Consider the following 17,507-nt stretch of genomic DNA (forward strand, 5'->3'; position numbering starts at 1 on the left):
TGGAAACTACCTGCCTTGCTCAAAACCATGGAGTATTTACTTACAAAGTTCTGGGTTTTAAGGAATTACTCCAAAATACCTGAGTCCTTATTAGCTTGCCTCATCTTGGCAATTTTTTTAACTATTGTGCTAGCCAAGTTCAAGAATTAAAAGAATGAAAATGGAGAGGGGACTTCTGCCTTTGTTGCCTTTCTCTTGTCTCTTGCAGTTCCACGTACATCTCAGCAGTGAGTATGAGCCGCCACTCTCACAACATAATATAGAGAACACAGCCGTCCCCGAGGTACATTGGATCCAACTTACTCAGACACCACATTTCTGCCTTTTGCCTTGCTGACCGGCAAATGAGCAATGGTTTGTAGAAGCAGCAGGTGCAAGGAGAGGTGGCTCCTGCCAGGTGCTAAAAAAAGACTCAACTCTGATACACAGGAGTCCTTCCATTAACACATCCATGACTGAGGCAAAGTGGGGGGAAGTTACCCCTTCTCTGTCTTTTGGAGTCACAAATGCTGCCCTTTGTCATTTAACCTGGTTTTGCTTTGATACAAATGGCAGGAGTGGCCAAGAGAGTGGGGGTATGGAGGTGAAGCCCACACTGTAACATGCCTTCACTCATACCCTCTAGGATGGTCCTGGGCATCACACATCCTAGAGAAAGGCTGCCCAGGTACTACCTGTTTCTTGCCACTGCCACAGAACCAAACTTTAGTATGGAATCCCAAACACATGACTCTACCATATCCTTGCTGTGAGTTATGTCACTTAACCTGGTGAACCACAGTTTCCTCTTCTATGTAAAGGGATGATAATTCCACCTAGCTCATAGGACCGGTTGTGGAAATCAAATGAGATGGTAACTTGTGTGAAAAACCTAATACATGGGAATGCAAGCGGGTGCAGCCATTCTGGAAAACAGTATGGAGGTTCCTCAAAAAACTAAAAATAGAACTACCCTAAGACCCAGCAATTGCACTACTAGGTATTTATCCACAGGATACAGGTGTGCTGTTTCGAAGAGACAGATGCACCCCCATGTTTATAGCAGCACTATCAACAATAGCCAAAGTATGGAAAGAGCCCGAATGTCCATCGATGGTTGAATGGATAAAGAAGATGTGGTATATATATACAATGGAGTATTACTCGGCAATCAAAAAGAATGAAATCTTGCCATTTGCAACTATGTGGATGGAACTGGAGGGTATTATGCTAAGTGAAATTAGAGAAAGACAAAAATCATATGACTTCACTCATATGAGGACTTTAAGAGAGAAAACAGAGGAACATAAGGGAAGGGAAACAAAAATAGAAAAACAGGGAGGGGGGCAAAACAGAAGAGACTCATAAATACGGAGAACAAACTGAGGGTTACTGGATGGGTTGTGGGACGGGGAGGGGGGGGGCTAAATGGGTAAGGGCCACTAAGGAATCTACTCCTGAAATCATTGTTGCACTATATGCTAATTTGGATGTAAATTTTAAAAAAGAAAAAGAAAAACCTAATACAGTTTGTGACACATGCTAAATAGCACTTCAGGATACATTAGTTTTCCTCCTTCAAGAAGATAGTCTTGCACTGTTTACTCAGACCAGCCTCCTACATAAGCTACTGGAAGCTAGCTTGTCCCCAGGGATCAGGCCATCCCAGGAAAAATGACTTGGCCACAGCAACGTAATACGAGACGAAAGATTCTGACAAGGCACAGCAACAGGAGAGAGACAACTGAAGGGTACCTGGCAGTGTGTGCCCTAGACAGGGTTCCCAGCAGGAAATCCTGTGGTGCCTCAGTTAAGTAGTTTCACAAGGGCTGGGGCCCAGAGAAAAACTCCAGTAACCACCCGTCCCTAAACTTTCATTAGGCCCCATGTTCAACTCATCAGGTCGTGGATGAGCCCCTTGCCCCCTTTTCTTTCAAAGCCACTGGGCAGGCTGTGGAGTTCACATTAAGAAAAGGGAAGCGCTTCTCTTAAAAACCAGTACACGGAACTACACTAAGCCTTCTAAGGGCTACCGAGGGATTAATGGCCCTGCAAACTGGTTCTAAGGACCCAATGGCAAAAGGTGGATTTTAAGTTTCATATTTTGACTGACCACCTACCCTGTGTTAGGGACAGACTAATACATCTCTTAAGTGGATGGTACAATCCGTATTTTACAAAGGAAGAAACCGACACTCGGAGAACTGAATGACTCGCCCAAGGCCAAGACTAAGCGGCGGGTCGGGATTCAAAGCCAAGTCTCCTTCCAGAGCCCACATTCCTCCTCTCACCCGGCGCAGGCAGGAACGGCAAGAGTGGGGCGGACCAATACTGGGAGGCCGGGGAGGAAGAAAGCCTGAGCCACGGCGGGGAGGGGCCTGGGCGCGGCGACTCCTTCCCCGAAGAGCCGCGCGGTCGCAGCTGGTGTGCGGCCCGGGCCCACGTGCCCCGAGTCCTCTCCGCTGCCCTGAGGGCGCGCCGGCCGCAGCGCGGGCTTGGACCCGCCCCCACGAGGGTACCAGGAAGTCGGTGCTCGGCTTAAAGTTGGACCCAGAGGCGCCCGGGGCACGTCTGAGGGCGACCTGGGCGAAATAACGACCTCGAAAGGGCCTCGCGCAGGGACGAGTGCCCCTCCCCATCCAACCCGCCTCGTCAGCACCTTTCCAGCAGTTCGGCCACACTGTGGGTCACGAGGTGGGCGTGGCCCAGTCAGCCTGCGCGCGGCGCCACCCGCCCTCCCCTCTCCTGGCGCGCCACGTCCCCGGCCCCGCCCCCGCGAGCCACGCGGGGAACCCCAATGTCGTCACCACCCTCCTGCACTCGCCTTCCCGCGCTCTCCAGAAAAGACGCGAAAGTGGTGACGTGTCCCGGGCTCCAGTGAGGCTGCGCAGAAGGCGTCGGCAACAGAACGTCCTGCGGCGCCGCCTGGTGGAAGAAAGAGCTGCCCAACCGGCCGGAAGGAGCGGCGAGGGCGGGAGGGGTACGTGACTTACGTCACCTCGCTGAGGAAGGGGAAAGGGGGCGGACGCCACGTGACCGGCCCCCGCCCGCGGCGCCAAGGCGTCTTTCTTTTTCTTTTCCACCTTTCTGTGGAGTAACCTTTATGTCCTTTGTTTTAAGGGTAGGACTTTTCCTTTTTGGAACTTACCGAAGTAATATTGTTCATCGGAGAAATTTTGAAAAAAAAAAGGGAAAAAGATAACGAAGAAAATGAATGCCAGCACTACACACACCCTTTCATATTGATTTGTAGCTTTTCTGTTAACATTAAACAAAACATTCCAGTCTCAAGGCCAAGTTAGAAAAACACGACTGAAAAGGAAGGGAGAGCAAACAATAGGCAAAAAGGTAATAGATGGTATTTAACGAGGATTTCACACACAGTACCTTATTTAGTACACACATCATCCAGGTGAGGTCACCGGACCATAGGGTTGAATAACTTGCCCAAGGTTGCATAGTTAATAAGATGGTGGCAGAGTCAGGGTTTGAACCCAGGGTTTAAAATCTGAACCTTAAGGTGGTGTGAAGAGGACAGTTGAAAAAGTGCTGGAGAGAAGGGAGGAAAACCGCAGGGAATGTCGTGGTGGTTACAGATAACACTTTTTACTTCTGAAATTGTGGAGTTGGAACCAGTTGGTAGGAGGAAGGCCAGTGCCTCCAAGGGTTGGAGCAACTTCGTGGGAGCATACCATAAAGCATCTCAACCTAACACACTGCCTTGAAATGCTTAGGTGCATGCTAGCTATTGCTCTAGCAGCTGCTGCTGATTGCTTTGTGTCACCGACCTCCAGCCCTGCCCTCCCATTAGTGGCAGTGAGAGGTGGGAGTCACAGTACCAAGTCAGGCATTAGGTCTTGCTATGGAGAGTGCATTCTGGAGTCCAGCTGCATTTGTGCAGTCCAGTACATGCTGCATCCAGTTTGAGGACATAAATGCAGAATCTTGGACCCCACCCTAGAACCTCTGAATCAGAATATGCTAGATTGTAACTAGATCCCTGGGTGATGCCTATGCATAGAGCACTATGGTAAAACACGGTATCCTATTCCCTTGGCGAGGCTGGTGTGATGGTACAAAGATGTGAAGGGAGCTTGCAGAGCTGGATGGTGGGAAGGCATGCAGACAAGGAGCAAGGTCTGTAAGGCAGTTTTTAAAAAAGCATCCAGGGGTGTCTGGCTTGCTTAGTCAGTGGAACAGATGACTCTTGATCTCAGGGTTGTGAGTTCGAACACCAAGTTGGGTATAGAGATTACTTAAAAAAAGAAAAAAAAAAACTTAAAGCATTCAATAAGGAGTATCAGAAAATATCACAAAATAGGAAGAAAACTAGGAAGCCAGAATCTGGGAGATGAAAAGAGAAATAAGCCAAGGGGGTGAGAAGGTTCATCTTGGGAAAATTCACCAAAAAAAAAAAAAAAAGACCCAGGAATTTTTCTCTGTGGCTAACTTTTCTGTGTTGTATGTGATGAGTACTTGAGAGGGTTCAGGTCATTCAAAGGGCTGGAGGAGGGCAGCCCCTGCCCATTCTCTCACCTTTAGCAGACACAGTGGGATTTCCCTTGGTTATTCTAATAGAGAGCAGGTTTTGGGCTCTGACCTGGGAGAACCAGATACTGACAGAATAGTGCCTCTTAGATGATGTACACAGGCTGCATTCTGTAGGTGGCCAGAGCTAGATGAGTAGGAGGCCAGAGTGTTATGGTGTGTGTGCATATATATGCATGTACACATGGGTTGGAAGGAAGGGTGGGTTACTGGCAGAAAGGACATAATAGGAATCAGTGAAAGGGTGAACTTATGTGACTGGGACCGATGACATCTGGTACCATGAAAGAACTAGGTGGCAGGCCTACAGACCCTCACTTATGCGGGTGGTTCTTAGATTTTCAGGTCTCTGAGTGGCTTATCGTTCTTCTAAGCCAGCGAGCTGTTGAGATGACAGTAGTTCTGGTAGAAGCAGGGACATGATAGGTTAGAACCAAAGTGATCTGGGTGGAGTGGCAGCAAGTTGTTCTCATTATGCCCACAACATTAGGGGCCCAGCCATTTTGTCTGGAGGGGTTAAGGTGGCATCCCTCTCGTACCTATTAATATTGTCTAAGGATCGTCAGTCCGTGCACTAAACAGGTGACTACGTGGACATGGAGGTTTTTGAGCTGTTCACTCCGAAATACAAATGGTGGCTGCAATGTTGAAAGGCATTAGCTTTTCTCCCAGAGATGGGAGATTCCTATGACTAATGGAGGTATGCAATGGATAGCAGGTGGGAGCATGGAGAGGTGGGGAGGCAGATGTGTGCAGAGTTTGAAGAGCCTTTTTCTGCTGGGAGTATCTGGGATCACCCTGGGGTGGTAGTGTGGGCTGAGTCTGAAATGAGGTCAATGCTAGTGGTGTCCCAGAGGTCTGGATGTTGAGAGTGGGTACAGTACTCTTACTGGTACTTGTAGGCCCATGCTTGACCTGTTAGAGAGAGTGCCAAATTAGAATTATTGGTCAATGTAACTCTGAACCCCATTCCAGATTTTGATGGACTGTGAAGGTGGGTTGGGGTGGTCCAGGGTAAAGATCTTAACACTTGAGTACTGTTCCTCTTTGGGTGGATCATTTGTCCCAGCCATGTGTTTTATGGCCTTTGTGGGTATTCTCATCCGTGGCTATAGTCAAGTACTACTAGATCCAGGCATTTGCCTGTTACTCACAGGTCTGTCTTGGTCAAAAAGCTGTAACCAATGTCCTTAAAGTACTCAGGTTGCAGGATTTCCTGAATGGACCAACCACTGTGTTTCCTTGGGTGGTCTTCCTTTCCAGCAGGCTCTGCTTTACCTAATTTCTCTTCTCCATATCTATAGAAACCCTTTCTCCTTTAAAGCCCAGTACAAGTTCTAAGTTCTCTGTGAAACTTTCTGGAGTCTCCCCAAGGAATTCCCCCACTGTCGAAAGCATTTGTGAGCTCTCCACACAAGCTATTCCCTCAATCACACAGGATAGACAACACTTAATTTGCCTACCCTTTCCCCCTTGTAGGGACACAGCTCCCCTTTTACCAAAAATGCCAGAGTCTTCCTTGTGGGTCTTTGCCCTTCGGAGGAGAGAGAGAGTAGAGCAGCCAATCCCGCTCCAGTGTAAAAGTGTAAGTCTTACTTTCAGGTGCCTGAAAAGTCGGAATTCTGGCTAGAGGGTGCTGCTCTGTGCTAAGAGTGAGTGAAGCCCCAGGAGAGACAGTGATGGGTCAGATGGACCTTGGCTCCAGGGTTCCTGAGGCCTAGTTACACCCTAGTGCCACCCAGGATGGCTGTCCAGCCCTATGTTAAAGTCCATGAACCATTCATTCCCATTTTTGCCTGAGCTGGTTAGAGTTGGGTTTTTGTTACCTGCAGTCAAAAGAAAACCAGGAGTCTCCTTTATGTGGGATTTTTCTTATGTTCCCAAGGACAATGGTTTACAAGGAATTTATATCAAAGTAAGATAATAAAGTAGAAACAACATGCCCTTTACACTAAAATGAAACATTTTTAATGCCGTTTCCAGCAAGAAAAACAGGCTGTCTCTTTAACTTAAAAGAAGAGGTGATATCTAAACTCAAACAGTAAGGACTAAATGAGAAAAATGGGAATATAAATGAAAGTGTCTGGCACATAGGAGGCATATAGGAAATGGTCACTCCCTTCTTTTCTCCCTGAAGACAGGCTTCCACTTCTGTGTCCTTCAGTATCACCATTCTGTGATCAATGAGCTCAAAAACAGGAATTGAACCTACCAGCTCTTAAACTTGTTGGAGAATAAAGAAGGAAATAAATATCTAGGGAACAAGTAATTAGAAGCATTAGTTTGAAATGTCAATAATCCCTTGATACCTGGACTTCTTTTTCCTATTTCACTGTTACTTAAATCTCCCCAAAGGCTTATAATTTTATAATCAGGCCAACATGAGATATACTTTGGAAAAACTAGTGACATTGTGCTTTTATTTGAGAACAAAATAAATGGGCATGACTGGAACTCTGTCAGGATGGTCCTTAACATTCTGCCCTAAACAGGGTATTATTAACTTTCCAACACTGTTGGTGTAAGAAGTGCTGCGAACATCTTAGAGAATTAGAAAAAGTTTGAAACAAACTCTAAAGGTGAGTTCTTTAAGAAGGAAAGAGAGCTGGTTTCCTTTTTGTTCCTTTAAAAATTCTAGCCAGAAATATCACCCAATTTATAACGAAGACCATACACAGCAGCACCAAAAGGCCATTTACAAGAAGAGTTTTTCTTCAACAGAATCCACTTGAATGCGATAAGAAATTGCATCTTGGCTAAGAGTAGTTCACTAGGCGACAGAGCCATCTAAGTGCCTAACTAGTATTTAAATTGTCAAGGGTTGGGAATGTGCAAATTTAGCAGCAAAAGACTCTTGTTTTTTCCCTTGTCATGGGAAAGTGATGGTGGTCAGAGGCGCCAGTTCCAAGGGCTGGTCCAGCGGTGGCCGCTGGTCTTGGTATTCCGCCACATGCCCGTTCCGGTGGTGACCGTACTCAAACTTGATCCGAAGCTCACCAATCTTGGACTGAGGAAGGATATCTGGAATCCACTCAATGATGAATGGTGTTGGCTCCTTTTGATCTGGGGAAGTGTTGCCTGAAGACCAAAAAAAAGAACATTGATTAGTACCATTCCAAAATTTGAGGCTGGACAGATGTAACTCTGTTCAGTAATAAAAAAAAAAAAAAAAAGGAGAAAAAAATTAAAACAACAACAACAAAATAGGAGAGAGAAACAGTGGAGAAGAATCAAGGGAAGGGAAAAGTGATTACTGGTGTATCTATCCAAATAAAAATTTCAGGGAACTGTCTGTTACCCTCAAATGAAATAAGACCCAGCCTCCATGGAAATAAAGCCAAAAGAATACTAAGGAGAGCCCAGATTAAGGAGAAAAGATAGCTGGATGAGATTAAAAGGGAGACTAGCAAGAAAAGGTCAAGTTTCTTTTTTTTTTTTTTTTTTTAATTTTTTTTTTTAACATTTATTTATTTTTGAGACAGAGACAGAGCATGAACGGGGGAGGGGCAGAGAGAGAGGGAGACACAGAATCGGAAGCAGGCTCCAGGCTCTGAGCCATCAGCCCAGAGCCTGACGCGGGGCTCGAACTCACAGACTGCGAGATCGTGACCTGAGCCGAAGTCGGACGCTCAACCGACCGAGCCACCCAGGAGCCCCAGGAAAAGGTCAAGTTTCAAGGAAACCAGAAACAATTAAAATTACATGGTTCTAAAACATACTACAAACCCATAATAACCAAAGGAGTGTGGTACTGGCATATGTCTAGACGGATTAAATGAACAAAACAGAAAGATCCAAAGTGGACACAAATAGAACAGGAATTTAGCATAATATAAAGGTTGCATTTTCAATTACTAAAATTAGTGATTAGTAATTTCAGTTAGTAAAATACAAGTGTTTCTTATAATAGTGTGCATCAATTAGATAACTATCTGGAAGAAAATAAAAGGTGGCAGAATCATACCTCATACCTTACATCAAAAGAAATTCCAGAGGATCAAAGATTTAAACATGAAAAACTCAGGTTACAGAATGCTTTCAAAAAAATATAAAACACTAGCAGGGTCCAACTCTTGATTTTGGCTCAGGTCATGATCTCACGGCTCACGGTTCATGAGATCTCTCTCTCTGACCTTTCCCCCACTTGCATTCATGCACTCTTTTCTCTCTCAAAATAAATAAACATTTTACTAAAAAAAAAAAAAAACTAGCAGAATTTAAAATAATACAATATACCTTTCAAAACTATGGGGCATCTGGCTAGTTCAGTTGATAGAGCATGTGAATCTTTTTATTTATTTATTTATTTATTTATTTATTTAATGTTTATTTTTGAAGGGGAGAGAGAGAGAGAGAGACAGCGTGAGTGGGGGAGGGACAGAGAGAAAGAGAGACATGGAGAATCTGAAGCAGGCTCTACGCTCCAAGCTGTCAGCACAGAGGCCGACAACAGAGCTCAAACCCACAAACTGTGAGATCATGACCTGAGCTGAAGTCAGACGCTTAACTGAACCATCCAGGAGCCCCAGAGCATGTGAATCTTGATCTTGGGGTCCTGAGATCCCATGTTGGGCACACTGCTTACTTAAAAAAAAAAAAAAAAGAAAAAAAAGGGCAAAGAAAATTTGACACTTGCTACAACATGGATGAACCTTGTAGACATTATAGTAAGTAAAATAAGTCAGAGAAAGGAAAAATACTGTATGATTCTACTTACATAAGCTACCTAAAGTAGTCAAATTAATAGAGACAGAAAATAGAATGGTTGTTGCCAGGGACCAGGGGTGAGGTGAGAGTGGGGAGTTACTAATTAATGGTACAGTTTCAGTGGAGGAAGACAAAAAAGTTCTGGAGATGGATGATGGTAATAGTTGCACAACAATGTAAATGTGCTTCATGCCTGAGAACTATACACTTAAAAATGGTTAAAATGGTACACTATTTTATTTAAAAAAATTTTTTAAGTTTATTTATTTATTTTGAGAGACAGAGAGTGAGCAGGGGAGGGGTAGAGAGAGAGAGAGGATCCCAAGCAGACTTGGCACTGTCAATGCAGAGCCTAATGTGGGACTCGAACACATGAACTATGAGATCACGACCTGAGCCGAAGAGTCGGACATTTAGCCAACTGAGTCACCCAGGCACCCCTAAAATGATAATTTTTATATTATGTATGTTTTATAAAATTTTTAAAAAGTTAAAAAAATATTGTTTAAGAGGCATCTGCGTGGCTCAGTCGGTTAAGCATCCAACTTTGGCTCAGGTCATGATCTCACAGTTTGTGAGTACGAGCCCCACGTTGGGCTCTGTGCTGGACCCTGCTTCAGATTCTGTGTTTCCCTCTTTCTCTGCCCCTCCCCCACTCATGCTCTCTCTCTTCCTCTCTCTCTCTCAAAAATGAATAAACTTTAAAAAAATTTAAAAAATAATGTTTAAGGCAGATATGGAAAGCTGTCATGATAATATTTTTAAGTTAAAAAAGTATCTGAGGTATGAGCCCATGTTTTGCAAACTCTTTTCATGTGTAGAACAGAGTCTAAAAGGAGATATGCCAAATTCTTTTTTTTTTTTAATGTTTATTTTTGAAACATACACACACACACACACACACACACACACACACACACACAGAGTGCGAGCAGGGGGAGGGGCAGACAGAGAGGGAGACACAAAATCTGAAGTAGGCTCCAGGCTACTGGAGCACAGAGCCTGTTGCAGGGCTCAAACTCACAAACTGCGAGATCATGACCTGAGCCGAAGTCAGAAGCTTAACTGACTGAGCCACCAGGCACCCCTAAAATCTTAATGGTGATGTCTTCTATGGTGCATGAGCTTATAGGTGGTTCACTTTTCTCCTTTATGGTCTATAATGAAATCTATGATTTCTCTATAATGAATATGTATTACTTCTATTCTATTCTATTCTATTCTATTTATTTTTAGAGATTTTATTTTTAAGTAATCTCTATACCCAACATGGAGCTCAAATTTACAACCCCAAGATCAAGAGTCATGTGCTCCACTGACTGAGTCAGCCAGGTGCCCCTTATAATTTTATTTTAAAAGCATTGTTTCAAAAGAAACAAAACACTTTATTCCATGATGGCCTTTACAAGATGAATGCATGTGTCTTCTTTGTTTAAGGTCAAGATCCAATGTCTAGGACAGTTCAATGCACACAGCTAATCTTCAAAGGAAAATGCTCTATTGAAAGCACAATTTCACTTACCAACTTTGAGAAAAGTTTTTAGTTCCAAAGGTCGCAGCACAGGTTGCTTTTCTATACGACCATAGGTTTCTGCTATGCTCTCTACTTCCACTTTAGGGCATTTAAACAGCTCATAAGTCCCATCCCGGTTCTGGATAAAACTCCGAGTGATTTCCAAGGGCATCTGGACACGAAGTCAATACCAAGAAAGGTGAGAAAGGAAAAACTTTCAAAGTAGACAAACATTTGGATGACAACAGATCTTTCAACTTATTCTTTTTTGTTACACTCAAATTAATGGAAACCTCCTCTTGTATTTTCAAGTAAATGCTATCAAGAAATCTGCCTTTTCTCCTTTACATCATTCATGACTTTCCTTTTTTCTCTATAACTTTAATTTGAACCCCAGCCAAACTATCTATGAACTGAACCTCTAACATCTTCATGGCTATGCAATGGCTACTGGCATAGACTTGCTCTCAAATCAGTTTTGTTCCCTTCCCTCCTGCTCTGCTAGCATGATTCTTCTCCTAAAAGCTCTACTGACAGCATCTACAGCTGGCCTAACACCTTGTATGCTTCACACCATCCTTGGGACTAAGCCAGACAGAACTTGAACTGGTCTTTGCCACTAAACAGCAGGGCATATAGCCTGTTTCTCATCGGCAAAATTCAGTTAATACCAACACATGGTTGTGAGTTTGAATGAGGCGATGCAGGTAAGTAATGCCCAAACAGACCGACACTCCAAGATTATCAATTAGTTCTCTTCCTTTACTTGACAGTGACAGTGCCTCCCTGAACACTTGCTCCAGGCAAGAAGCTATCTCTGTAACATCCAACAATTAAAGAGGTTCCTCAGTGCCTTTAGTGCTAACACAGGGCTTTTCTAGGGTTCACATGTAAGTTTTATAACTACCAAACAACTTATTCTTTTTCTGAAAGTAACAATGCCTTGCAATTAAGCTAATCTTAATGTATCAAACCACACTATGCTGAATTTTCTACAGTATTCCATTACTGTAGGAAGGGAAAAGCCTCAAATTTTCAGGATCTGCTTGAAAAAGAAAATGTTTAAAAATGTCTAATATTCCTCTTGCAAAAAAGAATGCCAAATAATTAAAGGTCATTTTTCTAATGAGAACTAAATTGCAGTTTGTGGAGAAGCATTTAATTGTGCTGAGTTCATTGACCTCACAAATAGTATATTATCTCAAATTATTTATATAATTTCTAGCTCCCTGTCGGTTAATGTAGGGCTCACCATAGCTAGTAGGGGTTCATTATCTAATTCACAAGAAAAATGATCTCTGTTTTCTGATCCTAAAGGCAAAGAAAAAGGATATTCCAATTTAAGACACTTTTTCAAACCACAGGGAATACCCATTAAAATCACAGTCAGAACTATACGCCATGAATATTTCTGAATAATCTTTTAGTATGAAAAAAAGGAATTCTCTTCAGTGTCTATAACTCAAGGAATTGGTGCAAACATACTTCCTGCACTTGCTTCTCTTTCTTCCCCTCTTTGCCCTCCTACTATTGTAGAAATACACTCTTACCTCTGGGGTATCTAAGATTTGTTTAACTTGCAGGATATTAGTGATATGCCAGGTATACTTGGAAAAGGTTCCCAGTGGCAAGGCGTCTTTCCGAACAAAAGCTTCAATGTAAGAAGGGAACAAGATTAGACTACCAAAAAAATAACATTCTCTTTCATTGTATTTGTTATCCAGTTTTTAGAAAGTTCAGTGCAGTGCTATCCTTTCCTTATAGAATCTCAGAACTTTTAAAAAAGAAATTCTAGAGGCAAATCTGTAATAGGTTTGGTAGAAATGTGGTAAATCAAATGATATGGATTTCTGCTAACAGATGTCTCTGATGCTTCTTTGAGATGCTACTTATTTTTGCTACCTTAGCAACTGATTTCTTTGTTTGGTATAGCTACATGCACAGGACTCCATTATAAAACAGCACCTTACAACCTCTCACAACTTTAGATATACCAGAGGTCAAATTATAGTTCTTAAAAGAATTACATGGAGTTTAGGCCAGTTAACATGGTTGCCAACCTGTTGCCTTGCCTGAAGGATTATAAAGGGGTTTCACCAAAAGGCCTGCAAAAATAGCTAAAGGATGGGTTGAAAGTAATGTATTAGGAGGCCTAAAGTTTAAGGTGAAAGAATCAACACTGCCTCAGATAGATAAGCTGTGAAGACAAAGATTTTTATAGCCCTAAACAGTGATTCACAGATAGAATTCAACCTCAAAGATAGAATTAAACCTCAGTCCCTATTATAATCATCAAATAACTACTAACTAAAGAAATAGCATTGATGTCCAGCTATAGTTACTCTTGGGCTATTTATCACTGAGCCATCTATTCTTCCTCCTCTCTCCCTCGTTTCCTTACACTACCTAGTTAAGTATCATGAAATTTCTAGTAGAAGATGTAATAGAAAACCAAGAAATAAGCACCAGAATAATGTAATTATAAAGGGTTCCAAGCCTAAGAATTACTCTAAAAATAAAATCTTCCTTCATCAAAATTGGGAACCATGAAAAACAAGTTTTTGTTTTTGGTACAGATTGTAATATGCTTCCAAGAAGCCAGTGAAAATAACAACTGGAACTTACAATGCTTTTGCTGAAATTGGTGCATATCTAGAAAATGTCAAACTTCTTAGTGGGCACCCTCATTACACTTCACTGTCCTTTTACCAAGTTTGTGCTTTCTGAATTTTTCCATTAACTCTTACTGGAATAAGTATGGTACCTTTGAGGGGAGTGATCATTATTCCAAGAGCTGACTGGCTAAGGCTTCATGTTCTGAGCATGTGACTAGAAGTCCTAATCCTGAAAATACCACACGGTCTCTCTAAGCATAATTCTCTAAGGTCAAGATATCTATTGTTGTTCCTGAGGAAAAAAATCCCATACCTGTGGTGGAGTTGGGAAGCCGTTTCTTTGCACTTCCTATAGATATTCTTTGTTGCAGAGCATCAAAAAAGGACTGAGGAATGTGGAACACCAGTGGCTCTGGTTTGCCTATATCAAATAAGAAGAAACTCGTTTAAAGAAGCTCAGTGGGCTTTCTGACACGTAGGGAGAAGTGGAAGAAATGGAATTGGATGGCACTAACAACTAAAAATGCCACTGAGACTGCTTTATACAGAGGCAAAAAGAAGGCTTTGATTGACCTTTATGAGTCAAGCACTGTCACCAGCCCTACTCTTGATCTCTATTATGACAAATACAACAGACCCTTGTCATCTGCCAAAGATAACTTTTCAGTTCCTCAGTTTCCTAAACACCAGCATAGCCCAGACTTTTCCCTTTAAAGAGTATCTGAAATGAGGTGAGTACAATGAGGCTGAGTTGAGAAGGTAAATTTGATTCAATCCTGCTCACTGTCTCCAAGCATTTGCTATGTGCATTTATGTCCAAGCAAAGTAACTGCAAGGTGTCACTCAGATGGTCTGGGCCAAGAGTGCCACAAAGTCAGGACACTGTTTATCCAACAAGCATCTGTCTTTCTCTCTGAATATGATCTCTAAGAAGGCAAAATGTTTTGAAAATACGTAACAAACCTCTTATAGAAACTTGCAAGACACTAAGGTCAACAAAAAGTCAGCAGAAACCATGTTAGCGGGGTTGGAAGAGGTCAGAGTTTTCTTTAAAAACTGTCCATGAGGAGGGTGCCTGGCTGGCTCAGTGGTAGAGCAAGTGACTCTTGATCTCAGGGTTGTGAGTTCAAGCTCCACATCAGGTATAGAGCTTACAAACAAAACAAAACACAAACAAAAAAACCTGTTCCAGAACTACTATCTGGCTAGATACAACTTAAAGAATGGTTCTTTTTTTTTTTAATTTGAGAGAATGCGTGCAGACACAGGAGTGGGGTGTGGGGGAGGAGCAGAGAGAGAGTGAGTATCTTTTTTAAAAAAATATTTATTTATTTTTGAGAGAGAGAGCATGAGCAGGAAGGGGCAGAGAAAGAGGGAGACAGAGAATCCCAAGCAGGCTCTGCACTGTTGGCACAGAGCCTGATGTGGGGCTCGAACTCATGAACTGTAAGATCATGATCTGAGCTGAAATCAAGAGTTGGACACTTAACTGACTGAGCCACCAGGTGCCCCTGAGAGAGAGAGAGAATCTTAAGCAGGTTCCACATTCAGTGTGGAGCCCAACATAGGGCTCAATCCCACGACCCTGGGATCATGACCTGAGCCAAATTTAAGGGTCAGACGCTTAACCTCCCGAGCCACCCAGACATCCCAAGAATGGTTCTTAAAGAAGACTCTTAAAGACAGTTCAGATGCCTTTTTATTTAAAGAAGTTTTTGTTGTTGTTGTTTTGTTTTTTGTTTTTTTAGGTAGGCTCCATACCCAGTGTGATGCTTGAACTTACAACCCTGAGATCAAGCGTCTCATGCTCTACCAACTGAGCCAGCCAGGCACTCCTCCGATGCCTTTTTGAAACAAAGGTCAAACCAAGAAAAATAAAAATAAAAGGTTTTCTAGAAGTCCACAGAAAGACTTTACGTTCTTTCAAATGTTTTTATATACTTTATTGAATGCAGAATGTCAATGACAAAACTGTCACCACTTCTGAGTCACTAAAACAGTGATATATGGACAGTTTGGAAAAGTCACCATACAAAGGGATCTTAAAATTTTTCATCTTGAACTTAGATTGTGGGCTACATGCAGAGATCATGACTGGTCTAAAAGAAGTGCTAACTAACTAGAACTCAGGTGATGTGATGCCAGGGCTTAGACGTACAAATTACTCTTGAAAAGCCCACATAAAACATACAGACTCACAGTCCAGGAGAGATGATGATGACTTTGACAAAGGTAGTGGTAATGGAGATGGTGAGGAGGAGTGGTAATGGAGAATGGGACAGAGAGGGACCACCGTGTGCATCTTACATTAGTGTTGGCATTCTGTCTTTGATTTGGGGAGGTCGGTTTATAGGTACTTATTACATTACTTCAAACAGTAAATAAATACAATTTTAACAGGAAAAAAACAGACTATTTTATTTATTTATTATTTTTTTAAGAGAAAGAGAGCAGGGGAGGGGCAGAGAGAGAAAATCCCAAGCAGTCCACATGCTGTCAGTGCTGAGTCCAATGCGGGGCTCAGTCTCATGAACTGTGAGATCAGGACCTGAGGTGTGATCAAGAGTCAGACACTAAATTGAGTGAACCACCCCGGCAGACCCAAACATAGACTCTTTGAAACTCTTAATTTATTTCATATTTCTAAAAAGTAACTTCTGAAGTTTTATTTATTCTGAGTTAATATAAACAAAATTAAACATGTATTGTAAGATCTCCATTCTTGTCTCTTCCCTTACCATGAAGCCGTAACTATTATAATCTTTCAAAACTCATCTGTTGATTGTCTCCTTTCGAGCTACTATTCACTTTGGAGTGTCTTATTTATTTATTTATTTATTTATTTATCTATCTATTTATTTATAAATAATTTTTTCAAGTTTATTTATTTATTTATTTTGAGAGAGAGACAAAGAGAGGGAGTAGGGGAAGGGGAAGGGCAGAAAGCAAGGGAGAGAGAATCCTAAGCAGGCTCCGTACTGTCAGCACAGAGCCTGACATGGGGCTTGAACCCACAAACCGGGAGCTCATGACCTGAGCCAAAACCAATAGTTGGATGATCAACCGACTGTGCCACCCAGGTGCCTCGTATGTATGTATGTATGTATGTATGTATGTATGTATGTGTGTGTGTGTGTATGTATGTATGTATGTATTTATTTATAAAAGATTTTATTTTATTTTTTTATAACTTTTTTTTAATGTCGATTTTTGAGACAGAGAGAGAGTGGGGAAGGGGAAGAGAGAGAGGGAGACACAGAATCTGAAGCAGGCTCTAGGCTCTGAGCTGTAAGCACAGAGCCCAATGTACAGCTCTAACTCATGAACTGCGAGATCATGACCTGAACTGAAGTCAGTCACTTAATGAACTGAGCCACGCAGGTGCCCCTAAAGATTTTACTTCATTTTATTTATTTATTTTTAGAGACAGAGAGAGAGTATAAGTGGAGGAGGGCCAGAGAAAGAGGGAGAGAGAATCCCAAGTAGGTTCCACAGTCAGCATGCAGCCCGATATGGGGCCTGAACTCACGAACTGTGAGATCATGACTTGAGCAGAAACCAACAGTTGGACGCTTAACCGACTGAGCCACCCAGGCGCCCCCCTAAAGATTTTATTTTTAAATAATCTCTACACCCAATGTGGGGCTCAAACTTGCAACCCTGAGATCAAAAATCACATGTTCTACCGACTGAGCCAGCCAGGCACCTGTTTCATTTTTCAAATGACAGTCATTGGACGCCTGGGTGGCTCAGTCGGTTAAGTGTCTGATTCTTGATCTCAGCTCAGGTCATGATCTCATGGTTCGTGAGATGGAGCCCCAAGTGAGGCTCTGCGCTGGCAGTGTGGAGCCTGCTTGGGATTCTCTCTCTCCCATTCTCTCTGCCCCTTCCCTGCTCACGTTCTTTCTCTCTCTCTCAAAATAAATAAGTAAACTTTAAAAAAAGATTAAAATGATAATCATAAACTGCAACATATTCAGCAAAGAACATTACGATTATATGAGGTCTGCAAATATGCTATGAGGAGTGTTTGAAGACCTAAGATGTATCACTTGGAGAAAAGAAGACCTATCAGGCAGCATGATAGCTATGTGTGCAGTGGTAGGGACTGTCACTTAGAACAGGCCTACTCCATGTGGCTAGAG

At 42.4% G+C, this 17,507-nt stretch overlaps 1 protein-coding gene across 2 annotated transcripts in view; it reads right to left on the minus strand.

The window, feature by feature from the left end:
• Nucleotides 1–6,914: 6,914 nt before the first annotated feature.
• Nucleotides 6,915–17,507, minus strand: part of CA3H2orf42 (chromosome A3 C2orf42 homolog) — a 32,236-nt gene continuing 21,643 nt past the window's right edge. For both annotated transcript variants that reach the window (XM_007083402.2, XM_007083405.3), the window contains exons 7-10: nucleotides 13,676–13,783; nucleotides 12,298–12,398; nucleotides 10,757–10,919; nucleotides 6,915–7,605 (exon numbers count right to left, since the gene is read on the minus strand). In XM_007083402.2, the coding sequence (XP_007083464.1) occupies nucleotides 7,397–7,605; nucleotides 10,757–10,919; nucleotides 12,298–12,398; nucleotides 13,676–13,783 (581 nt within the window). In that variant the 3' untranslated portion in view covers nucleotides 6,915–7,396. The remainder of the gene's footprint in view (nucleotides 7,606–10,756; nucleotides 10,920–12,297; nucleotides 12,399–13,675; nucleotides 13,784–17,507) is intronic.

Source organism: Panthera tigris, chromosome A3, assembly GCF_018350195.1.
Source record: "Panthera tigris isolate Pti1 chromosome A3, P.tigris_Pti1_mat1.1, whole genome shotgun sequence".
In the NCBI taxonomy this organism is placed as follows: domain Eukaryota; kingdom Metazoa; phylum Chordata; class Mammalia; order Carnivora; family Felidae; genus Panthera; species Panthera tigris.